This window comes from Myxocyprinus asiaticus, chromosome 14, assembly GCF_019703515.2.
Source record: "Myxocyprinus asiaticus isolate MX2 ecotype Aquarium Trade chromosome 14, UBuf_Myxa_2, whole genome shotgun sequence".
Taxonomy (NCBI): domain Eukaryota; kingdom Metazoa; phylum Chordata; class Actinopteri; order Cypriniformes; family Catostomidae; genus Myxocyprinus; species Myxocyprinus asiaticus.
Window position 1 is genome coordinate 19646483 of NC_059357.1, and position 26890 is coordinate 19673372.

At 38.7% G+C, this 26890-nt stretch overlaps 1 protein-coding gene across 1 annotated transcript in view; it reads left to right on the forward strand.

Moving 5' to 3' along the window:
• Positions 1-26603, forward strand: part of LOC127451964 (myosin-binding protein C, fast-type-like) — a 53500-nt gene extending 26897 nt beyond the window's left edge. The window contains exons 14-33 of the mRNA XM_051717061.1: positions 1771-1903; positions 2201-2325; positions 2771-2876; positions 3531-3691; positions 9616-9781; positions 10075-10181; positions 10268-10297; positions 10423-10565; positions 10837-10996; positions 11113-11217; positions 11558-11746; positions 11840-11974; positions 12179-12346; positions 13445-13533; positions 13680-13875; positions 15071-15210; positions 19937-20096; positions 20569-20705; positions 20836-21022; positions 24003-26603. Coding sequence (XP_051573021.1) covers positions 1771-1903; positions 2201-2325; positions 2771-2876; positions 3531-3691; positions 9616-9781; positions 10075-10181; positions 10268-10297; positions 10423-10565; positions 10837-10996; positions 11113-11217; positions 11558-11746; positions 11840-11974; positions 12179-12346; positions 13445-13533; positions 13680-13875; positions 15071-15210; positions 19937-20096; positions 20569-20705; positions 20836-21022; positions 24003-24040 — 2675 coding nt within the window. The 3' untranslated portion in view covers positions 24041-26603. The remainder of the gene's footprint in view (positions 1-1770; positions 1904-2200; positions 2326-2770; positions 2877-3530; positions 3692-9615; positions 9782-10074; positions 10182-10267; positions 10298-10422; positions 10566-10836; positions 10997-11112; positions 11218-11557; positions 11747-11839; positions 11975-12178; positions 12347-13444; positions 13534-13679; positions 13876-15070; positions 15211-19936; positions 20097-20568; positions 20706-20835; positions 21023-24002) is intronic.
• The last annotated feature ends 287 nt before the right edge of the window (positions 26604-26890 follow it).

The window sequence follows — 26890 nt, forward strand, 5'->3', positions numbered from 1 at the left end:
ACTGTGCAAGGCCATGTGTAAATTTGAAGAGATTTGACTTTAGATCAGTGGTGTAGTCGGGGCCACACGCACGTATACGCCGTATGCTTACTTTTTCCCAGGGCTGTTTGCATATAATGACTTCTAAGGATCAATATTTGCGTACACCTTCGGTATACACACTTGTTTTGCTGCTTCATAAGTCCATAATCTACTGTCATGTTAGCTTCCCTTTAACTGTATCCCATGCTGTTTTGGGAAACTACCGATTCTTTGTTGCAATATGTGCATTATCACTTGAATTCTACCATTCCCTGCCCCTGACAACCGCTGTCACCAACTGAGAGAATTCATCATGGCAGCGAGTGGAGAGACACCATCACGCTGAAGCAGTATCAGGTAAAATTAATAAAGGGAAAATAATAAGGAATATAATAAGGAACTGTCTCACACCCAAGGAAGCATCACACACACAAACTGTTGAGAATGTTTCACAAATCGAGAGAAATCAACCTCGTTTTTTCTGTCAGAAGCAGAATGATTTTTGTCAAAAATATAACATTCGAGTGCATGTTAATTGTTTCCCACCATTGTGATTTTAAAACACCAGTAAACGCATCTATTCATGAAATGGCATTACATTTTATTGTACTCATTCTGGAGGGGAGAGAAAGACTAACAGTGAGAAAAACTGCAGCACTTTTAATACAAATGAATAGTACTGTAGTACAGGTTTAGTTAAAACGCTTAACGTAATTTCCCTTGTGATAAACAGTATTTACTGCCAAAGCAAAGACACTAATCCAACAAGAAATACACTATTTTCATGTTAAGCCTTTTGTCTCCCTTTGTCTCTTGTCGTTGTATTAAAGCATTTGTCATTTTAAGTGTATCCTGAGAAGTGTAGTTCACACAGAACGTTTTTGCATCCGTCCGTGCTGTTTTTCAATGTAAACAAGCTCTTTAAGGACCTCTTTAACTGTTTTGCATCATCTCGCACCCCCCTTTAGACATCCACAAAAAATTACATTGGGACCAGTTGGTTAAAATAAATTGCAAAATGGTAAAGTTAGTTCTGAGAAATGGTCTACCATCATTTGTTTGAAGAGGCCACTTGATTTAATATTTTTTTCTCATGCAATAAAATTCATGCAGTTTTAAGTGTGACTTAAAACTACACTATGTAACTTTTGGCACTCTAGCGGTTGAAGCATAAAACTGCAAGTTACTTACAGAGGTACATTTTTTGGTAATTGTGGCTTTTGCTTTTTGCTTGTATACCCTTCTCTGTTCAAGGTTCCTTTATTTTGAAAATGGGTGATTCCCCAGAGGGTTGCCTTTTTGAATGATCCTTGGTCAATATCACTCATTTGTGGTGGGTGCAAGCTTTCAGCTTCAAACTACTACCACACCTGTCAGCACACATATACATGCACTGTAGTAGCTGGATCTTCTTTTTCTTTTATTTATGGACATGATGTAAACACGCACGGACGAATGACAAAAGTATGCAATTTCCCGCCATATCCGTCCCGACAGCTCTAAAATATAAATTATTATTATAGGCTTACCATAGTGAATTGGGGTAAGGCAAAAACATGGTTTGAAAGATGGATTGTTGGTGTACTTGCTCATTCTTTAAATTTTGTTCATTTCTATCAAAAAATCTTACATAGTGTAGCTTTAAGTGTCCAAATACTTTTTGAGGCCACTGTACTCTACATACATACACAGACAGTACTACAATATAGTACAATACTTACAATTTAGAATTTGTTCATTCTGTTTCAGCTTTCCTGAGAAAGTTAGAATCTGCTTACTCTGTTGAGAAAGGCAAGAAAATAAATCTTTCTGTGGAACTGACTGACCCCAACGCTCAAGTCAAATGGCTGAAAAATGGACAGGAGATCAAACCCTCAGCCAAGTATGATCCTGTGTGTGTGCGTGTGTGTGTGTGTGTGTGTGTGTGTTTGTGCTTTGTAAAGAATAAAGTATTTTGTATAGCACTTCAAAAACACCAAGGTGTACTGGTCACAACACTGATGATATTTTTAAGGGTGGGAAAAGAAAAAAGACAATGCCAGTACATCTACTGTAGTAAAAGGAATATTACCAATAGGACATGACTGGAAGGCACCTCTTTGGTTTCTACAATATATGATGCACTTTGATGCTTTCTGCCTTCAATGAGGTCCGTGCTGAATTTCTCTCTCTCTATTAGATATGTCTTTGAGAGTGTAGGTGGTATCCGTAAGCTCACTATTAACAAGTGCAATCTTGCGGATGATGCTGCTTACGAATGTGTGGTTGGAGAGGAGAAAAGTTTCACAGAGGTCTTTATCCAAGGTATATTGTCATCATTATCATTATCATTGACATCATTAACATACCACCCGCTTTGTAAATTTAGCTGTCTCGTTTGTACTGCTTATCTGTCACCGTATATAGTTATGTCTGCTTTTGTCCTGTGGTCTGTTTGTCTGTCCTTGAATGGCAGCCATCTGTGCTATTGATTATTTTGACTCTGTTTTTTTTCCCCTTTTATATGCAGCCCTTCTCTTGTTTTAGTATTTGTTTTGAGCTAAGTCTCTGCTTTTGTCTAAGTTCTTGAAGGGTAATTCATCATAAACGTGTAGCATTGCAGCTGCCATCTGCTCCTGTATAGTAATTGCAATTGTGTAAAAACCATGTCCAGACAGTATCTGCAGACTGATCCTTTGCACTGAATTTGATGAAAATGCCTTTGCTGTAGAGGGTGTAATGCCACTTGTTGGTGTATTTGTATCAACAGAACCCCCGGTCACAATCACTAAGATGCTGGATGACATCCATGTGGTGGTTGGGGAGAAGGTGGAGTTTGAGGTTGAGGTTTCTGAAGAGGGAGCTAATGTGAAATGGTGAGATAATGGACTTAGCAGTGGGCAACACTTGCATGGTCAGCTGGCCATTTAGTTCAGTCAACAACCCTACAAATCAATTGACCAAAGTCTAACTGAAAATTCTTGGTTAAACTCTCAATACATGCAGAGTAGTTCACCAACTGATTAAATTAACTCACTATCACACAGAGAAATCTGATCTGTTGACCAGCCAAACCACAGAATCGATAGAAATCCAAAAGACCTGCTTCATAGATTAATCCAGTCACACCATTAAAACTACTGTATTTCTGCACACTGGATGACATGGTTGTAAAATTATGAAGTCAAACCATATAATGAGAGTTCTTATCTTGTCTGTCCATTTAGCTTTTTCAGTTTTTACCCGATTCTTTTGACCTTAAATTGTTATCCTGTAAATTATCAAAGGCCCGGACAAGCTATATTTTCTCTTGCTCTTGTCCTCTTTCTGTCTTTTTCCTCCCTATTTCCATCATGTTCCATTTCTGTCCATCTCTGCTCCCTTTATACATCCCCCACTCTTTTTTTTCCATCATCAGTTGCCTCATCATAGATCTCCTTTTCCTGCTTTTTCTTCTTAACAATATTTTCTATCTCCATCTTTGTCTCTTTCTATCTTGCTTTCCCTCTGTCTCTCTTCATCTCTCTCAGGATGAAGGATGGAGTGGAATTAAGCAGAGACGGAAAGTATCGCTTTAAGAAAGATGGGACGAAGCACTGGCTCATCATCAACGAGGCGACTACAGAGGACATGGGAACATACTATGTCTTCACTAATGGGGGGGAGTCCAAGGGAGAGTTAGAAGTTGAAGGTAATTCTTCGAAAGAGTGGGATATACATTCACTGAGCACTTTATTAGGAACACCTGTACACTTACTTATTCTTGCAATTATCTAATAAGCCAATCGTGTGGCAGCAGTTCAACGCATAAAATCTTGAAATGCTTTGTTATTGAGAGAGGTCAACGGAGAATGGCCAGACTGGTTCGAGCTGACAGAAAGGCTCTGGTTACTCAGATAACCACTCTGTACAATTGTAGCGAGCAGAATAGCATCTCACAATGCACAACACGTCGAACCTTGAGGCAGATAGGCTACAACAGCAGAAGACCACATCTGGCACTTTATTTGGACCATAATTTTCCTAATAAAGTGCTCAGAAAGTGTATTTGCAGCAGTGGCGGCTGGTGCTTTTCAAGAGTGGGTAAGCACAGACTGTTGTTTTTGGTATCTGCAATATTGCTCCCAAAAGCTGCTCAAACTACTACTCAAGCAGTGAAACAGCTCAAACTATTGTTAACGCTGTACAGTTCTAAACAGAAATAATTAACTAAGCTCAAACTGTTTTGCAACACTTAAAAGTACCAATAGGCAAAATATCCAATTATGAAAGCTAAAATAAATGTGTTTTGTCAGACTGCAAATAACTGTGCTTGTATCTCCGAGCTGCCAAACACTCTGTACTCATTAGCGGTGCTTTAACATTTCATACGCTGTTAGTCATGTACATCACCATTTTAATAACTGATAAAGTTCCGCCCATTTGAGAACTCGACGAATCATCATGTAGGGAACTCAGGGGCATCCAAGCGGGACAGAAATTCACTGATTGAAAGCCCAATGTCCAATAAACAGTCAGTTGATTTTTCCAATGCAAATGGGACTCATGAAGCTCCCAAAGACTCCTAGAGAAACACAGCATTCAGGGGACCCTAAAATGTCATGTTTAGAGCCTCTTGTCCAATGAACATCGGTCTTTTTCACCATTGATTTGAATGGTACAGGTATCTGCCATAGACTCCCATTGAAGCATGACTTCAATGGGGCTCAATGGACTCAGAGGTGCAAAAACCATATATGCAAGGTATGCAGTGCATAGGGGCACCATGTAAAGGTGGGGCGCCAGCGGCTCACTAAAGGTGGTGCAATCAGCCTCCTCGACCTCTCCAACATATATATGTATATATATATATATATATATATATATATATATATATATATATATATATATATATATATATATTATTATTATTATTATTATTATAATCACACACAGTTTAAAACTATACTTCTCTCTCCACTGCCCCTCCCCGAGAGCCCTACAAGAACACCAAATTGCTGCCCCATTTCCCATCAAACGTATCCAAATTCCCCAGCCGTCTACATGACACTTCCTTGAAAGCCGCCACGCTCCCCATCTCCATGCACCACTCTTGAAATGAGGCTGCTCCAGCCAACTTCCATCCCCTTAAAACAATCTGTCTGCCGATCATACCACTGGCCAGGACCCAATTTTTTATGTGTTTATCCCCTATGTTGATGACCGCTCCATTGCCTAAAATACAGTCTGGGACAAAATGAAATTTGAGTGCCCAGTATGTCACACATAAATCTCTGAACCTTTAGCCAAAATTCTTGGTTCTTAACACATCACCAAAAAACATGGGTTGTGTCTCCATCTTCTGATTGGCATCGCCAGCAGGTGGGTGTGTCTTTAAAACCAAGCCTATACAATCTAGAGGGGGTCCAATAGAATCGATGTAAAATCTTGAATTGCATAAGGCGCACCCTTGCATCTCTAGATGCAGACTTGATGTTTTTTAGAATCCTAGCCCACACTCCCTCCTCCAATATCAAGTTTAAATCTTTCTCCCATAATCTCTTGATAGAAGATAAAGCTCTGTCCCCCAGACTCTGAATTAGCAGGGAGTAATACACTGATACCTCATGACCTTTTCCAAAAGCAGTAATCACCACTCCCAGAGTATCTGCCACTTTAGGGGGATGTACACTACTCCTAAAAATGGTACAGAGCAGGTGGTGCAGCTGTAAATACCTAAAGAACTGAGATCTGGGAATCCCAAAATGTTGAACCAAATTTTCAAAGGCTCTCAACACTCTACTCTCATATAGGTCACCTGTCCAGCAGAAAGGGGACTTATTAATACATAATTTTGGGTTCAGCCATATGCTCGAGGCAACATTTAAATAAATGTCAGAATTAAACACTCTGGACACTTTTGTCCATACTGAGTGTAAAGGTGAGATAACGGGGTGTAACTTAACTTCTCTGATTAGTTTGACAGAAAGGCTTTGCAATGGCGAAATAGGGGCAAGAACCTCCTGTTCAATACAAAACCAGGGAGGGGCTCTCTCAGGTGGAAGCGACCAGTGAGCCAAATGTCTGAGACCGAATGCATAATAATAAAACAAAATCTTTTGTAGGCCTAGCACACCTTTGTTAATCTGCCTATGCAATTTACTGAAATGTAATCTGGGATGCTTACCATTCCAAATGGGCTTCGCTATGTTATCAAATTGCTTGAAATAAGAGAGAGAGACTGTATCAGGCAGTTAAATTTTGGAATACAATTCATTTTAATAACATTAACCTTCCCAATCATAGATAAATGTAATGAAGCCCACCTGCCCACATTGCTTGAAAACCTTTTATTAAAGGGTCAAAATTAACTCTAACTAAATCACACAAATTTGCTGGGAATAAAATACCCAAATACTTAATGCCCTGTTTGGGCCACTGGAAGGCGCCCGGCTGAAAAGCCGTTACCGGGCAGTACGCTGTCAGAGCCAAAGCTTCGGATTAAGACCAATTAATTCTGTATTCCGAGAACATAGAAAAGGAATGAATAATTCTGTGGAGGCTAGGCATAGATCTAGTAGGGCCGGAGACGAATAATAAAATATCATCTGTGTAAAGCAAAAGCTTATGTACCACACCTTCCGCCACCACCCCTGGAAAATCATCCTCCTTTCTTATCGCGGCTGCTAATGGTTCCAGAGCAAGACAGAACAATAATGGGGAAAGAGGGCAACCCTGCCGGATGCCCCTATCCAGAGTGAAATCATCTGAAATTAATCTATTCGTTTGTACCGCCGCTACTGGGTGTCTATGAAGTAACTTAATCCAACCAATAAAAGTTTCCCGAACTTTCCCGAACTTCGCTTGGATCTTTGTCCTTTTTAAGAATCAGACTGCTCCGGGCTTGCGTCATGGTTGGTGGAAGCTTTCCAATCTTTAATGATTCCGTATAAACTTCTAGCAAAAGTGGAGCCAATTCTGTATAAGATAAGATCTAACAAAGGCATCTGGTCCCGGAGACTTGCCTATAGGCAAGGCCTTAATTACCTCGCCAAGCTCCTCCAAGCTTATATAAGAATCAAGAGAAATGTTTTGCTCAGCCGTCAGTTTAGGAAGTTCTGGAATGGTTCCACAAAGTTTCTAATATCCTTATCAGTAGACGAAGACATGGAACTATAGAGATCGAGATAGAATTATTTTAAAGCATTTTTTTGTGGATTTATCTCCCCAATTTGGAATTCCCAATTCCCAATGCGCTCTAAGTCCTCTTGGTGGCGTAGTGGCTCACTCAGTTCCTCAGTTGCCTCCACGTCTGAGACCATCAATCCGTGTATTTTATCACGTGGCTTGTTGAGCACATTGCTGCGGAGACCTAGCGCATGTGGAGGCTTCATGCTATTCTCCGCGGCATCCACACTCAACTCACCACGTGCCTCACCGAGAGCGAGAACCACATTATAGCGACCACGAGGAGGTTAACCCAACGTGACTTTACCCACCCTAGCAACTGGGCCAATTGGTTGCTTAGGAAGCCTGACTGGATTCCCTCAGCACGCCCTGGATTCGAACTTGCGACTCCAGGTGTGGTAGTCAGCATCTTTACTTGCTGAGCTACTCAGCCCCCCCTCCCCCACTTTAAAAGCATTATTAATATCAATGGCTGAGGTAAATATTTCACCACCAGCATATTTCACTGAGGGAATGGTAGAAAAAGACTCTCTCTGTTTTATATAACTAGCGTCATGGTTACTGGTGTAACCTCCGTTCCCTGATGGAGGGAACGAGACGTTGGTCCCTCCTGCCACAACGCTGAACTACCCGCTGAAATGGCCGGACCTTATATCGGCTCCTCAGCGTAAAACCTGAATGAGTGGTTGCATACCAGCTCCTTTTATACCCGTATGTTCGGGGGAGTGGCATGAAAATACCACTCGCCAATTTTCATTGGCCTTTTATCAAAGACCGGAGGTGTCTCGGGCTCCCAAGAGTGACCCCTAGTGTCACTACATCGACACCAATTTCGAGTGAGTGACAGATAGGGAACCAGACGTTTTCCTGCCTTGCCCTGAATAGCCAAAACTCAACTTTCCAAGACAAAATAGTATTGTAACATTTGAAGGAAGTCATGAGAGCAGGATCTAGATGCAGCTTAAATTTAATAGAAATTAAATCAATTTACAAAAACAGGGTAAACACTGGAACAAGGCAAGACTAGAAACTGGGAAACAAAACAAATGTTACATCCAAGATAGCAACCGGTACATGAACTGGAGAAAACAACAACTGACAAAGACTGAGCAGAAATCAGGGCATTATGTACACAAGGGCTAACGAGGGAATGGAACACAGGTTAGAATAATCGGGAACAGCTCACAGAGATGAGGGCAGTGCATGTTGTGAAGTGTAGTCTGGGGAAAACAGAAGACAGAGGATAAACACAAGGCAACACAACAGTGGATCATGACAAGTATTATATCTGTATTTCAATCGGGTCAATTCTCTGAGGCCATCAGATGACATTTGGTGCTTCAGCTCTGCCTCGGCACTTTTAATATTCCCTTCCAACTCCACGAGTTCTCGTGCTTTGGATTTTTTTGTGAATGAGGCATACTGTATGATCTGGCCCCTAAGAACTTAAGTGGGTAAAATGCTGTGGTTCTTCCGAAAAAGCCTTCCTTTACACCTCGCCTCGCATAACACAAGATATTTATTGGATGATCTCAGAAATTTGGCCAGAATTTGGCCTCTCTCCCTCAGCGGATTGCTGTGCTGGAACCCTGTGAGCTCGCTCGATTTCCAGCTTATGGCCTGTTATGTCAAGCAGATTCGCAAATAGCCCGTCCAGGAATTTCAACATATCCTGAGCGTCTTCGGCCGGCTACGGTTCTCCATGTCCTCTAACTTCTCCCAGACATGCTCCAAATCCAACTTGGTCACTAGCGGATTAGCAGATAATTCCCTCTCCGATGACTCCAGATAATCGATCCGTTTCTCGACATCTCCCACTCTTGAAACCACCTCAGAGAATTTAGTCTCCATGGCAGTGATCGGTCAACGTATTACAGCAAGATCCTCCAAGTTAGCAACGACCTTCTTCAGCATTGCTGACATGTTCAACATCTCTCGCCAAATTTCCTTCATTCCTCCGACCAAATCGGCTCCCTGGCTTGGGGCCTCGGGGGTGTCAGCTTGAGCACATAAGTGTCTTTTAATGTCTCCAGAGCCCAAGGATTTTGAATTCTTTGACATAGTGTCCTCCTAGAACAGTTATGGAACACAGTGTACCGAATCTCACCGGTTTATGTCATTAATAGTGTTAAAACTAGCAAAGTGTGCAGAGCTCGCCGTTCACACATCCGAACCTCGCATGGTTCACGTGACCGTACATACAGTATATTAAACTTGTCTGTGCCACATATCTTCTGAAGTTTAAGGGCAAGCCATGCTTCCTGTGTAGACTAAAAGCAATTTCTACTGGTTGCAGTGACAATGTTCATCTCCATTATCCCATAAATTATTATCACTCTCCTTTTTTAATTATCCTTCCACCTTCTGGCTGATCAGCAATATTTCTCTGTTCATTTTATGTCTTTATTGCCTTTAGCTCATGGTCCTTCTCTTTTTTCTCTATTATAGACAAGGAGCTGGAGGTTCTGCAGAGTATAGCTGATCTGACAGTGAAGGCAGCAGAACAGGCTGTCTTTAAGTGTGAAGTGTCTGATGAGAAAGTGACTGGGAAGTGGTACAAGGATGGGGTGGAGGTCAATCCCAGTGACCGCATCAAAATGACACACGTCGGCAGGTATATTGGCCCACTCACAACCACCCTTATCAATTCATGCATAAGCAAGCTTGCCTCGTCCCTGACCTCAAAGATATCTACATATTTTTTTATGCCAAGGCACTAAAGCTGATAAGTCACTGAAATGTACACTGCGTTCTTCTTTTTTAGTTCTTGGAGTTGTTTTGAAGTAGTTTAGTTCACTGTTGTCAAGTAAAAATGCTCTATCATTCTTAACAAGACTGCTTTTTTAGGTAAAGATAAGGTTGCATACTTTGCTGTTGTCATGGTAAATGTTGGTCCCTTTATCTCAGGACTCACAAGCTAATGATAAATGATGTAAAGCCTGAGGATGCAGGAGATTACACCTTTGTACCAGATGGTTACGCTCTCTCCCTTTCTGCCAAACTCAACTTTTTGGGTATGGGACAGAATTAGAGATGCTTCTTTAAATCAGCTGTTAAATTTTCAGCCTTGACTCTGATCACTATATTTTCTTACCCACAGAGATCAAGATTGATTATGTTCCTCGTCAAGGTAAGTATCAATGGCATCAATAAGTCTGATATATTATTTCTATGCATGGTCAGGATTCCTAGGTTGTAAGAATTATTTTTCCAGTCCAGCTGCTTTATTTGCTAATTCTTACTGTTATCTTCCAGAACCTCCCAAAATTCACTTGGACACCACTGGCAGCTTTGTCAACAAAAACACCATTATCGTTGTGGCAGGAAACAAGATGCGTTTTGATGTTGACATTACAGGGGAACCCACCCCCACCGTATGCTGGAAAAAAGGAGATACAGTGAGGGCTTGCTGGAAAATTGCCACACACTTGGGCAGAGCCAATGACCCATATGGGCCCCTGACAGAAACATTTGCTAAATTTCAGATCAGATTCAGAGAAATATGTTCTCCGTTAAAAATGTACATCATTGCTCTCATTCTCCAGACTCCTATAACACATTATCTCTGCAGTTATCGAACATACTTGCTGCAAAAGGAAAGCAACTTTGAAATATGATGTTTCCAATTGATCAGCTTGTTTAAAAACATGATTTCTGTTTATGTTGCAGGAGATCACTGAGGCTGAAGGGCGTGTGAAGGTGGAGACCAGGAAGACCCTGAGCTCTTTTGTTATTGAAGGGGCAGAGAGATCAGATGAAGGTCTCTATCACATCACTGTAACCAACCCTGCTGGAGAGGACAAGGCTGATGTCTTTGTTAAGATAGTTGGTAAGTTAATCCTTATTGACCCTGACCTCTGTTCTCCACCCCTTTATTCTCTTGATTACGGCCCTTTACCCCTGTAATTTTCTGCTGTTTTTGACCTGGCTCTGTGCTGTGTTCAGATGTGCCTGATCCGCCTGAGAATGTGAAATGCACTGGAGTGGGAGAGGACACTGCTATTATCCAGTGGGAACCACCCAAATTTGATGGTGGAGTTCCAGTGAAAGGTAAAATAGATGCTCACTATTTCTTTTTATTTTTCCAGGCTTAGGAAAACCTTGAATATCTTGTATATTATAAATCTTTTGGACTATTGCATTATTTGCACTAACCCGTTTTAACCCCACCCAAGACATTTCTACCTCATAGAACACATTACAATTAAATATTTATTATAATATGTTTGTACACATTGGTCTCTTTTTGCATTTGTATGCTAAATGTTCTGTTGCAGTACATGTTCTGCTCTGTGGCTCCAGGAGTTGTTGTATTTTGTTTCCTCTCCTACTGTGTAGGAGAAATGGCAATAAACATACTTTGACTTTGCAACTTTGTTTGTAATTCCAGGTTACCTAATGGAGAGGAAGAAGAAGGGCTCTTCCAGATGGACTAGGCTGAACTTTGACATTTATGAGTCCACAACATATGAGGCTAAGAAGATGATTGAGGGGGTGCTATATGAGATGAGGGTGTTTGCTGTTAATGGTATTGGTATCTCCCAGCCCAGTGCTAATTCCAAACCCTTCATGCCCATTGGTTGGTCCCAATCTGTTTCTTCCTCAATCTGTTTTAATTGTTGCTTTCTCAACAAACTTATTTAAACTGCATGCATTCTCTTCTCCTTCCTAGCTCCAACCAGCGAACCAACACGGCTGATGGTGGACGACATCACTGATGGTACCTGTGCTCTTAAATGGCTTCCCCCTGAGAGGATTGGAGCCGGTGGCATCGATGGGTACTTCATTGAATATTGTGTTGAGGGAGGTGAGGCACACAAGACAGTGAAAAGAAAAGTGAACTTGTTAGCTATAGAGCAGAGTAAAGAACAAGAACATCATTGCATGTCAATGAGTTGTGCTGATTCAGTTTGCACACCATCACAGTGAAATAATTCTTCTTGATCATTTTTTGACATGTTTACACATCTTGCTGGTTTGACCCTTCCTTTGCTCCTGGTGGGACTCGCAGGCACTGAGTGGGTGCAAGCAAACGAGACTCCTGTTGAGAAGAACAGTTACAGGGTCAAAGGGCTGCCCGTGGGAGAGAAGCTTCTGTTCAGGGTGACAGCTGTGAACATTGCCGGCCGTAGCCCTCCAGCTGAGATGAAGCAAGCTGTCACCATCCGGGAGATTGTCGGTGAGGCTCATGCTCATACATTAACTCAGACAATTTCTCAGGGGTATATGTAGATTGCTTAAAGCTGACGTGTGTAATTTTTTGGATGTTACAATTCTTTCTCGTATCCCAGCTTAATATGCAGAGACAAATGTAAGATGGGGAGGTTTTGGAATTCTGTTTGAAAACAGTGATTATTTTTTACAAATCTATTTGGTGACGCTAGAGGTGCAGAAATTACTCACTTCAGTTTTACATAGATTTGGCTACACAAATGCAGATTTTCAACCTAGTCTCATAGAATGATAACTATAACAAAATTTTTGCATTAAACTGAGTTTTATGTGCCACGTTCTACATTTAGCCACAGTTTCCTGGTGAAATTAATACTAGAGGCACTACATTAATAGAATCATAACTGTGCATTTTATTCACTTTCACTACGTAAATCACGAGTACAACGGCTGATTATGACTTTATAAACACTTATTTCTCACGCTATTACTCACACCCTGCTATATTATGATATCAAAACACTTTTACTATAATGCATCATTTGAATTGCTTGCCTGATATAGTGTTGGACTTTGAACCCAGAAGGCCAAGGCTCAAGCCCAGCCAAGCACACAAGCTGACATGTGAGCCGAAAGCATCACAGAAGCGACAAAATACAATGTGGTTGCTTCAGGAAATTTGCTTTTCATGTCGCATTTGCTTTTAGGACACTATCGGTTAGGTTTAGGTTTTAGGTTAGGGTGGTACATTTTATTCATTTAAACCTCCATCTAACATTCACCTTAAAAATCTCGTCTGATTATGATACCGTTTCACTCACTTTTGGCACCCCTCGCTGGACATTTCACTGGGAAACTGCAATGAAACATGTAATGAAGCATGTAATTTCGTTTGCACAAATTTAGCCACGATCACATAATTTTCATGAGATCATGAGGCTGTAGATTTTACACTTTCCTCACATTTTACACATACACAGCACACTCTTACACATAATTGTGACAAGTCGAATATGTCATGAATTGACACCCCAATATCTGTCTTCTGTAATTTACAGCACATTTCCTTTTCTCTCCCCTCCCTTTACATTCTCTTCTCTCTCAGAGCGCCCTAAAATCCGTCTCCCTCGGCAGCTTAGGACTAAGTATATCAAAAGAGTGGGCGAGAAGGTCAACCTTGTCATTCCCTTCCAGGTCAGTCGTGCACTTCCTGTCCTCTGCTCCCTACTTACTTAATGCAACTGTGCTGTTAAGTTTCTGGTCTTTACAACAGTTCACATTATGGACTTACCTCAAGTCTACTCTACTCAAGTCAATGCACTCGTCTACTTTGCACTCAGGGCAAACCACGCCCAGTGGTGAACTGGTTCAAGGATGGTCAATCTCTAGACACAGCTTTGGTAAATGTCCGGACAACTGACGTGGACACCATCCTGTTCATCAGGCAGGCAGTCAGAGAAAATTCAGGCCAATACACTCTGTCTGTGCAGATTGAGAATATGGAGGACAAAGCCACTATTGATATCCGGATTGTAGGTTAGTGTGAACAGTAATTTGGTTAAAGCTGATGTGTGTAATTTTAGTTTTTTTATGTTAAATACTTTCTTCTTTCCCAGCATAATTTGGATAGACAAATATGAGTAAGTGATTCATGGGTTGATTTCCCCTAAATGTGTAAACAGAGTGGCTCTGTGACTCCATCAGAACATCTCTGTTCGTTTGAGCAGCTCGTCCAGCCTGACACAGCAAATAGGCTCGACCAATGGTGTGAGTTTGGGCCAGGACTATCTGTTTGTACAACCAATAGAAGATGGGGGCAGTTTTCTGAAATCTGTTTGAAAACCATTATTTATTATTTTTTTTTTAAATGCCATTGGGTGATGCTACTGCAGCAGAAATGACACACTTTAGCTTTACTGGCACTTTTTTAGGGTTATATTTAAACAAAAGTGTGCTGAAGAGATAGATATTTTACATTAATTTGTGTAGGTAGGTCACATCATCACTAGGGCCACAACTACAAGGCTGACATAAAATTATAGGATTACACTGACAGTTCAAAGGGTTTATTTCTCTGTGACGTTAAGTGTGAGTCAGGTTAATTTTGTTAACCCATAGAGCAGGATCACTTTTAAAATTGACGCTTTTCCCATCTGCTAAATTTCCAACTCCGAAACTGTCAGAAAGGTTTCAAATTAAACACTTACACTTTCAACAAAATTGAGGGTGTCATAGGTCAGTACGGCTGCAGGGATTATTCTGTGGGGTGTTGTTTAGATTATTCCTGGTGTTGAACGGGATTAGGATTGGATTAGGGGACACTCACTCTGTTTTCCCGCTGGGAGGTAAACTAATGAGAGCGCAAAAACCCTTCAGATGAGCCAGACAACCATTTAGTCACAGTTTGCTGCCAGCATCCCAGCAGCCTGCCCAGGATTAATGCCAACCGCTCCCAGCCGCAAATTCTAACTCTCTCTCACACATATTTTCTTTCCTTTTTAGCTTTCACTCTTATGTGCTCACAATCTCTCTGTTTCTCTTACCCCTTTTAAACATTTTATCCCTCTCTTTCATCTTTATCATTCTTCAACTCACTCACTTGCATCTCTGATTAGCACACATTAACTTGTCTTTTGGATGAATTTAGGACAAGATATCAGTGTCAAACTCTATAGTCATATACCTACAGTAATTTGTTCCTCTATTTCCTTTCCTTCACATACACTTGCAGACAAACCAGGGCCACCAATGAGTGTTACAGTAACCGATGTTTGGGGCTTTAATGCTGCTCTGGAATGGAAGCCACCTAAAGATAATGGCAATAGTGAGATCACTGGCTACACTATCCAAAAGGCAGACCTGAAAACCAAGGTAAACCCCAACCAGTAACCATACCTTCTTCCTGTGTTGCTTTTATACAGCTCTCTTTCTCTTTCTCTCACTCTCTCTCTCTCTCTCTCTCTCTCTCTCTCTCTCTCTCTCTTACAACAGATACAGGGGTGTAGCACCAAATTTTGGGGATCCCAAGCACAGAACTATTTTAGGGCCCCTTGACCAATTTGGGTTTGTGGTGGGGATAATATCCAGTATAAACTTTTTAAATGGATATTTAACAGTGCTAATTCATAAATGTTTATGTTCAAACACACATATTATTTGGATCAAGCAATACATTATTAAAAAAAAGATATACTAAGCCTACTAACGAAATAAATTATACATAAATTTGGGTTTCCTTTTTGGCAAAGTCACCATAGCATTTCTGAAATGAAAAGAGTACCAGGTTGTCTATCCTGAGACATTTCTGCTCTCAGGTAGTTTCAGAAAGTTGCTAACTGATATAAGAGGAATATTTTGGTTACAATATCCACTTAGCTCATGCTGATAATTATGAAGAGACCTTCTAACCTTCTAGGTAACCCTTCTAGATACAATTTAAAAAATATAAATTGTACAAATTATACTGTGTGTGTGTGTGTGTGTGTGTGTGTGTGTGTGTGTATATATATATATATATATATATATATATATATATATATATATACACACACAGTACTGTGCAAAAGTTTTATGCACTTGTGAAAAGTGTTGCATAGTGAGGATTTCTTAAAAATAATGCCATAAATAGTTTTCATTTATCAATTAACGTAATACAAAGTCCAGTAAACATAACAAAAAAGCTAAATCAATATTTGGTGTAACAACAGCATCTTCAAAACAGCATCAATTCTCAAAGGTACACCTGGGCATAGTTTTTCTTGGTTGTTGGCTGATAGGATGTTCCAAGCTTTTTGGAGAATTTGACACAGTTCTTCTATCTATTTAGGCTGTCTCAATAGCTTCTGTCTCTTCAAGCAGTACCAGACTGACTTGATCTTCGGGGGTGGGGGGGGGCCTGTAGGGGCCATGCCATCTGTTGCAGGGCTCCCTGTTCTCCAGTTCTATTTTATTTGCAAAAGGAATGTTTGGGAGTGCAAAATTTATATTTCCTTTTGACACACTAAAGCTGAAAATATAAAAAAAAACCATCTGAAGACTAATGTTTTTGTGAAACATCTTATGTGCCCAAAACTTTTGCACAGTACTGTATATATATATATATATATATACATATATACATATATACATATATACATATATTTACATATATATATACATACATACATACATACATACATACATATATACATATATATATATATATATATATATATATATATATATATATATATATATAGTAAGCATTGGCACCGCGGTTCCCCTCAAGTTCAATGACGCATCTGAAGCACAAGGTTTGGCGAACAAATCAAAGCGTCAAAAAGACAAATGCAGTTCCAACCTCTGCTAATACCCCTGAATGGAACTGTAAACGCTCTGCCTGTGTTTCAAGTGGGTCAGATTGATGAGATCACAGTTCTGCACGTGTTGTGTGTAGTTGAAAATGGCAAACATAGAAAATGAGCAACTGATAGAGAAGTTAATTATACGTTAATTAAGTCTCCTGTTTGGGAACATTTTCTTTTTGCAGTCAATTACAACAGCGATGGTCAAAAAACATTTACAAAACAGGCACTGTTTGCAGACATCGCTTGACGCAAGTGTTGTATACTGGTAATACATCTATATAATTAAACATTTACGCCAAAATCACCCAGGAAAAGATAGCGCACAAACTCCCTTCTGTTTTTAAGCAAGCACTCAGTGCTAATTCTGACAGATATGAAAGAATAACTGAATGCTTGGGCTGTTCATTGCCAATGATAGGTTGCCCTTCTACAGTGATGAAGATGTGGGATGTCAGCATATGATTAAAACATTCGAGCCGCATCACAACATCCCTTCTCATATCCATTTTAATAAGTTATTACTTCAATAGTGATGTAGCCTACAGCTTCGGAATGCTGAATATATGTTGAGTTGAGTTTAAAATGCACTTGGTTTGTTACGTATGTAATAGTGCAGGTATTACATTAATACTCAAAAAGAAATACTCAAACCAGCCCGTCTGGCACCAACAATCATCCATGCGATTATCTAATCAGCCAATCGTGTGGCAGCAGTGCAGTGCATAAAATAATGCAGATACGGGTCAGGAGCTTCAGTTAATGTTCACATCAACCATCAGATGGGGGAAAAATGTGATCTCAGTGATTTGGAGCGTGGCATAATTGTTGGTGCCAGATGGACTGGTTTGAGTATTTCTGTAACTGCTGATCTCCTGGGATTTACTCCGAATGGTGCCAAAAACAAAAAAACATCCAGTGAGGGGGAGTTCTGTGGACGGAAATGCCTTGTTGATGAGAGAGGTCAACAGAGAATGGCCAGACTTGTTCGAACTGACAAAGTCTACGGTAACTCACATAACTGCTCTGTACAATTGTGGTGAGAAGAGTAGCATCTTAGAATGCTATTCTGAGATGCGTGTTGGTGCTGTTTTGGTGGCACGAGGGGGACCTACACAATATTAGGCAGGTGGTTTTAATGTTGTGGCTGATCTGTGAATATTTATAACAAATGAAATATGATGGAATATCAATGAAACCTTTCTGTGGGCCCCCCTCCAGTGGGAGCCCGTTACTCAGGTCAATCATTACCCGTGGTCCGACGCCCCTGAACGGATATATATCTTTTCAGAGTCTTGGTTTAAAGCAGGGATTTTTAAAGTCTTCAACAGCCCCTCCACTCATTCTTTTCTTTTTTGCAGATTTATACATACAATAATGTTGTGCATAGGTCTATTCAATTGCCAAGTAAATATTAAATAAGATAGCCTTGCTAAATGTAAAAAAATATATATCTTTCTTGCACCAAAAACAGCACTACATTCTGGCAACTTATTTGAAGATTAATTAAGTATTTTCCTCTATTAATTTATTATCAAAATTAATTATATTTTTAGGTGTTGGAGCAATTCACCAATGATGATCAATAACCTTAAATTTAGTCTGATGGACTCATTCGGCAATGCGTCATACACGGGTGCATGATTAACAGCTATAAATATTTGTATGTGTAAATAATATGAAACCGTATTTTGCATTATTTGTATTAAAAATACATGTTTGTCCTTAAACTTAAGCGTAACTTTTTTTTTTGTCTATATTTGAGATAAACTCGCTTCACATGATCCAGTCTCCATCTCTGTGTGAAACTGCACTTGTTACAAACACATGAAGACAGGTCGAACCGATAACATGTTGAACTTGTATTAATGGACATGTCGTTATTTTGTTCCACATATTTTCAGATGTTATAAGAATGTGCCACCACATGAGTTCTGGAAAATCCTTTATTCATTCTAGATAAACTTGTGCAGATACGTTTTCCACTGAGATGAAAGTCGTAAGTAGACGTGAGTCGCAACAGATGTTCTTAATTGATGGTTTGTATGTCATTTGATTTGCTCACGTCTCTTACATCGTCAGCGAGCATCAGAATATCATTCTTATAATATTAATTTAACCATGTATGATGCTGAAGTTCCTAAAAAAGTTTCCGAGCAAATGGTGAGTTGATTCCTCAAACTCTGGTATTGTTTCTCCCTCAATATACCCCATATACAGTGGCCGAATATTTGTTCTAATTAACAGAGGCAGAACTAAATGGCATTACTATATATTTGCAAATGCACCCGTTTTGAGTGAGAGCGAGAGCAGGGAATTTCATAAGAGAGCAGTGTATATTTGAGAGCGCGTGTCCAGTTTTGTGCAAGAGCAAAGGAAATCCGTGTGAGCGGAGAGATTTGCGCTCACGCAACCAGTACTTGGATGCACTCTCGCATGACATACATGTGCTCTTAACATTTAACATTATTATAATGCAATAGAGCTACGGTCTATTAAGCTGGACTACGGCCTGCTAAGCTATTCATTTTAATTTATCTTCACATTATTGTAATCATTTATCTTTTGATTTTACTTGGTGTATTTATCAACATTTTCTGCATCTCCCCTGACATGTTCTGACATGCCCAGCTTGAAAACCATGGTTTTAAAAAATGTATTCACCAAAAAAAGACGTCAATATTTTCACAAGATTCTTTCTCACCAAAACCTATGCATTCAGAAGACTTGGAATAAGATGCAGGAGTCACATGGGCTACTTTTATGATACTTTTGTGTCCATTTTTTAACCCTTTCGCACGTGAGACTTTCCTGTACTGACTAATTCCCCAGCATAAAATAATGCGCACTGTATTTAAAAATAAAAATCACCAAGTCACCTTACACTTCACAGCAGATGCACTGAAGGTCAGATTACATATTATCAAACATATAATGTTAATTTTAGATGTTTATAATGATTTATTATGATCGATAAGACTAGATCGGGAACGTGACTGCCGACTATGCACGTGCATTATCCACTTCCATTGTACTGAAAAGACGCCTCTTGATATTCACACTACTACATCTCCATTAGTAAGTCGTAAGTGTTTAAAACAGCATGAGGGTGAGTAAACTATAACAAAATGTTAATTTTTGGGTGAACTATTCCTTTAAATCAGTGGTGATCTATTTACTTTATTTCTGGCTCTTTCTTTGTGATATAACCAAATCTTACAAGTAATTATTTCTACATCTATAACTCATTTTAGGAATGGTTCACAGTTCTTGAGCACAATCGCAGACCCAGTTGCACTGTGTCTGATCTGGTGATGGGGAATGAGTACACTTTCCGTGTGTTCAGCGAGAACATCTGTGGCCTGAGTGATGAAGCTGGCGTCAGCAAAAACACAGCTGTCATCACCAAAACAGGTTCCAAGAAACTCTGTTTAAAGAGTAATCTCGAAACACTACAGAACATTGTACATTACATGAATACTGCAAAACACTTAACTGTGTTGTATACTTTTACATTAGTTATCTCATTAGTTAACGGAAACTAACAATCAACAATAATTCTACAGGCAGCATTCATTAATCTCGGTTAATGTTCATTTCAGCATAAAACATTTTTAACATTAAAAGTTGTATACATTTACATTAGCTAATGTATTATGAAATAACATGAACTATAAACAATTGTATATATATGAAGTAACATTAAGCAATATTAACAAATGCTGTAAAAATATTTTGTTAGTTCATGATACCTACAGTAATGCATTAACGTATCGAATGTATACAAAACTTATTGTTAAGTGTTTCAGATTACTGCACTAGTTCAAATGTCCTTGCTGAAGCAGTATTTGTAATATGTAATCATCTTCCTGTCTCCTCTTCTTAGGTCTTAATCTTAATACACAGCCCTATAAGGAAAAAGACATGAACAGCTCTCCTAAATTCATCACACCTCTCGTGGATAGGTGTGTCATTGCTGGTTACAGTGCTGCCATCAGCTGTGCTGTCCGTGGTTACCCCAAAGTAAGTGAATTTGTAGTTTGTGACTACGGTGTATAAACTCAGACGCCCTGCCAGAGATTTTTAAATGACTTTACATTGCGCTCTCTCTCTCTCTCTCTCTCTCTCTCTCATTCTGTTGTTCTCCTTCCAGCCAAAGATTATATGGATGAAAAATAAGATGATTATTGGGGAGGACCCGAAGTTTCTCATGCAGAATAACCAGGGCGTGCTGACTTTAAACATCCGTAGGCCCAGCTTGTTTGATGGGGGGAAGTATACATGCAGAGCTGTCAATGACTTAGGACAGGATGAAGTGGAATGCAAGCTGGAGGTTCGAGGTATGGCCAATTATGTTAAAGGGATAGTTCACCCAAAAATGAAAATTCTCTAATCATTTACTCACCCTCATGCCATCCCAGGTGTGTATGACTTTCTTTCTTTAGCAGAACACATATTTGAAGAAAAATAGAAAAATATACCAGCTTTGTAGGTCCTTAAAATGCAAGTGGAAGGTGAGCCGACCTTTGAAGCTCCAAAAATCACAGACAGTCAACATAAACATCATCCATACAACTCCAGTGGTTAAATGAATGTCTTCTAAAGCTAAATGGTTGCTTTTTGTGTGAAAAATATCAGTAATTAAGTACTTTCTAACTATAAATCATCACTTCTGGTAAGAAGCATTATGTGCATTTATGAGAGGGTGGAGTTCACGCGGTCTCTCGTGTGATGTATTCACGTTGGCATGTTATGGATGTAATCTCTAGGGCTGCCCCCTAATAGTTGACCAAACGTTAGTTGATGAGAAGAGTCTTGGTCGACCAAGTTTTGATTGGTTGGTCAGAAAAAAAAGAACTCCACAGGAAACTGACGAACACAAGTATTACTGCTGGTTGGACGCTAAGTGGTACTATGGGGCAATTTTCATTAAGCAGGGTTAGGGTTAAGCCTACACAATAAAGCAAGACACCTTGATTTCAAAACTTTGTACTTTATTTTTTATTTATTTTAACTAAAAATTCAGATGAAACTGGACAAAAATTAAGTGCAATTCAAATGTGTGTTTTTCAACTTTTTGAAAGATGGCTTTACAACAGTTGTGAAGAACAACATCTCTTTGGAAGCTAACCTACTTCATCCGTGCATTCTCTACCAGTCGGGTATTTCGTTGTCTGGGAAAATACATCATGTGTGTGAATAAATTTGTTTTGTTCCCTCCTTTGTGATTTTGTTCCCTCCTTCATGATATATATATATATATATATATATATATATATATATATATATATATATATATATATATATATACTGTATATATCACAATATCCAATTACATCGGCAACCCCGGGGCTGAGGGATTGGTGAATATTCTTGCTTTAGTGATTTTGCATTAAAAATTTAATTAATTTATTTAAAAAACAAAAAACTTAAATAAAATACATTTCTAAATTCAAATTGCACTCCAAACAAAATGAAAACGCAATTAAAATAAAGCAATAAAAATAATAAAGTGATCATATATATATATATATATATATATATATATATATATATATATATATATATATATATATATATATATATATATATATATATATATATATATATATATATATATATATATATAATATCTATATAAGTAACCTTCCATTTACCGTCAGGCAAGAATCCGTCTAAACATGCAGGCGGAAAATTACTTAAACAAATGAAGACATAAAAACAATTTTAAATGTAAAAATAATAATTATAATGATGATAATAATCACTGAAATATAAATCATGGAATGAGGTGAACTTGTTTTTGTATTATTTTATGTTTTAATCACAGATGTAGTATAGGCTGCAGAGTTGCGTTCACAAAAGTGCTCTGTGGAAAAAAAGTGAACTGAACTCAAAACACCTCCTGAGCTGAGATGTCTGAGGTCATTTGCAGCACTCATAGACGATACTGTTCTTGCAAAAAATAAATAAATTCAGAAGACAGAAACAAAGAAAGAGTGAGAACCTTTTAGATGCACGTTCCACGAGACTGCACGCCTCCGTACAAACAGCGTGTCATACATGCGCATAGACGCTTTTCTGTCATCTGTTCTTAATAACATGAAGTGTATTTCTTCAAGCGTGTGACTGTGTGTCTACAGGCAAATTATTTGTAATATTAATTTGATAATAATAATAGCCTAATAATAATAATAAGTAGAATTTAATACATTAATGGGAAAACGAGCCAAATATCGTCTTGACATCGTCAAAGGCATCAGCTATTGGCGATCACTCTGACCATCGTCGATCCCTGAGATCATCATCTGTCTGCAAAACCCTAATGTGCATTTCTCTCTATAAATTAATAAAATGTTCAGACGGTCTCCTTGCTGGTTTTACCGACACATTCAGAATCATTCCCACTTTTGCCTGTGTCGCTGCGGCTTGCTTCGTGCGTGCGCTTGTAAAATTTATATTTTAAAGGCTCATTATTATGGTTTAGTATTTCTCTGTAATGTAGAACAGTGTTAGCAATGTTACTTATAACATTCTTTCTCAGCCCTGGAACTCAAACCATTTTCTGATGCCCCCCAAAAAATATATATTTAAGTAATTAACTTAATATCATAAACGTGTGACAACTAGTCGACTAATTACTTAAACTAATTTCCACTAGTCGACTATTAAAATCTTTGGTCAGGGGCAGCCCTAGTAATATCACGTTTTTCTCTGGGTTGAGACATTCAAGATGAGCACACAAACACCCAATTGTGAGTAAACAAACAGATATAATTACAGATCTAAACCAAAACCAACAAAGCTTTTGTACAGCATCCCTCTGACTCAGTTGTTAACAGCGCTGCTCTTCCGGGTGTGTGGCTTGTGTGTCTATTCTCGCGTGAACATGCCAACGCAATTACTGCTGCTGACCGTAAGCGATGATTTATAGTTAAAAAGTACTTAAATACTGATCTTTTTTACAGCAAAAGCCATCATTTCACTTTAGAAGACATTAACTTAACCAGTAGAGTCATATGGATGATGTTTATGCTGACTGTATGTTCTTTTTGGGGCTTCAAATGTTGTATCACCATCCACTTGCATTATAAGGACCTAATGAGCTAAGATATTTTTAAATTTTTCTTCAAATGTGTTTCGCTGAAGAAAGAAAGCCATACACAGCTGGGATGGCATAAGGGTGAGTAAATGATAAGAAAAATGATACTCAGTATCACAGTCTTGGAAAACAATCTTTTAGATTTTTTAATTTTTTTCTTCACACAACTTTCTCAATTGCCTCTCCTCATGTAATATTCTCTGCTTTTCCCACTTTAGTCTTAACAGAAAAGGAAAAGGAAGGGATGAAGAAGTGAATGCAAAACCCTGGAGATACTCTAAAGAAGCCAGGAGGCATATGGGCATCACGAGAGTATCGGGAAAGATAAAAAAATGAATAATTATTTAGTTAGAATAAAATTACATCGTTATGCTGTCTTTTCTTTGCCTTACTTTTGACCCTTACAAAAAAGTACCGTGGCGATTCCTTGGCACAATTAGATGGTAATAATAACATTTTATTTTGATATATAAAGTACTGTGGTACTGAATAAGTAGACTCCATATTACATGGTAGTCCAAGGTACTTCAAAGAATACCATGATCCAAACTACCATGGTACTTTTTTTGTGTGTTTAATGTTAGCAGAATCAGTATTCAATCTAATATAGTCTTCTGTTTCTCTTATATAGTCGCTTAAGTCTATTGATATGCTTTGTATGTCAGGTTTTTGCAGGTCAAATTGCTTTAAGTAAAAGCTCATACATATATATGTGTGTTGTTGAAGTATGAGTTTTTTAATTATTTGTTCACAGTCAAAAAGGTTTGGTTATGTTTATGGTTAAAATTATATAATATATACCCTTTGTCTGCTTATGAATGCGTTAGTGCAGACTGGAGGAGAGTTAGAGAATCAGGGTCTCATTAGCATATCACACTAGAGACTCATTTACGCACCCATCAACTCTGCCCTAATTAGCCTTCTCCCACGTCATTACTGAGCAAACGAATTACGGCTAATTTACACACCCGTAAAACAAACACACCAGCGCGGATCCTCTGGGAGAAGCTGCGGCCCAAGGTTCGCCAGCACCGGTTAAATCTCACCAGGACTACGCTGCTGTATCCTGGAGCCAAGCTGAATAAGGTGAGTTTGAGGGTTTTCCCACGAGGAATGCTCAAGAAAGGAGAAAAGGCATAATAAATGAGTTGATTTTTAACAGTACCACTTTTTTAAATGGAAAGGATGCGAAGACATGATACGTTACTTCTAAACCTAGTTTAAAAAAGCGGGAAACACAAACTAAAGCTACTCAGAGTGACCAGCAGATGGCGCAGCTACCTAACTAACAGCAGATGGCTTTGCCAACACACGCTTTCAGGCTCTGTCTTTGCCAAATAAAAAGACAACGTATCTTAATTTAAAATTAATAAAACATAGCAATAAATCTTGCTCGAAGGATTTTTCCATCATCGTGAGACTTGAATTTTCGGGCCGCTGAAACAAATTTACCACTGCAACGCACATCAGCGTGCTGCAAAGATATAATAATCAGAACTCTGAGATGCAACAATTGTGCGATTCAACAAGCATTCCCTCGATGTCTCGGCGGAGACCACAACACTCACGCAAACCATTTAAATTCTAAAGAGAATCGTCCACTTTAAAGGGATAGTTCACCCAAAAATGAAAATTCTCTCATCATTTACTCACCCTCGTGCCATCCCAGATGTGTATGACTTTCTTTCCTCTATTGAACACAAATGAAGATTTTTAGAAAAATATCTCAGCTCTGTGGGTCTATACAATGCAAGTTAATTGTGGCCAGAAATTTGAAGGTTCAAAAAGCACATAATGGCAGCATAAAAGTAACCCATAAGACTCCAGTGGTTAAATCCATATCTTTAGAAGTGATATGATAGATGTGGGTGAGAAACAGATCAATATTTATGTTCTTTATTACTATAAATCTCCACTTTCTCTTTTACGTAAATTTTTTTTTTTTTTTTTTTTTTTTTTGGTGATTCACATTCTTTGTGCATATTACCACCTACTGGGCAGGGAGGAGAATACAACGTATCTCCTCCCCACCATACAATGATTGCAAATTATTTTACTTCTGTTAAATGTCCCAGATAGATTGATTTATAAATACATTAGCCATTCTTTTACTCTGACCGGGCTTTAAAAATCACTCGGAACAGAATGAAGTTTTAAGGTTAAATTGAATAAATCAATTAACTGTGCTAAAATATATTTAATGGCACTACACATATTTAATCAATTTCAAATGTTATAACTCATTGTCTTTGTCAGCTTTGCTACTTATGCATTTACATGTCAACATATAACAATATAATTATCAATGAAACAATGACACAAAATAGAGATTAAAACACATTTAATAAAAACGGGGTAATAAATGCGTTCATCAGGTCTCTGTGTCCTCCCTCACAAATGGAGCATTGCAGTGCTTGAAGCGTGTTGTTGTTTCATTCAAAAAGCGCTGGTGCTGACATCCTTTACTAGTCTCCTTCAACCTTCTGTCATTTGCAGTTCAAGCTGATTTGTTTGAACAGTCATTTGAGGTCTGCTACAGACCTCCGTGTGAGGAGAAATGGTGAAATGCTTTATGGATTGAACATGCTATTGGTTTCTCAGATCGGCTTGGGCTGAATTAAAGCTTTGAAAACTGTTATTCCACTGAATTTGGAAAATGCTGTACACAGTAATGTTCAGAATATTTCTTCTCATGTCTCAAAAAATGTCTGGACCTTAAAATCATCTTCAAAACACTCATTTTAATTGGAGTTTCAGGAAATAGGCAACTATGACATATTGTAAACACCAGTGGCGAATTCTCAGGGCCAGCAAAGCCTTCTCTGCTGGCCTAACATGCCAAATAAATACATATTTTTCATCCTTTCATTCTCAATCGCCTTTTTGCCTATGTATTTTTAATTGATTTCCACTCTTAATTAATCTACAAACAAATAGACAAAAATGAAAAGTTTATCCATTCAGAATTTATTCCTTGATGCCTACAAGCAAAGTGTGACAACTGTTTCACAAATCACATGCCCAAAGCGCGTGAGTTTGAGCTCCACCCCGTCAGGCCTTCAGAATGTCCACAGAATCCCTTAACAGTGCAAATGAATGGGCAACT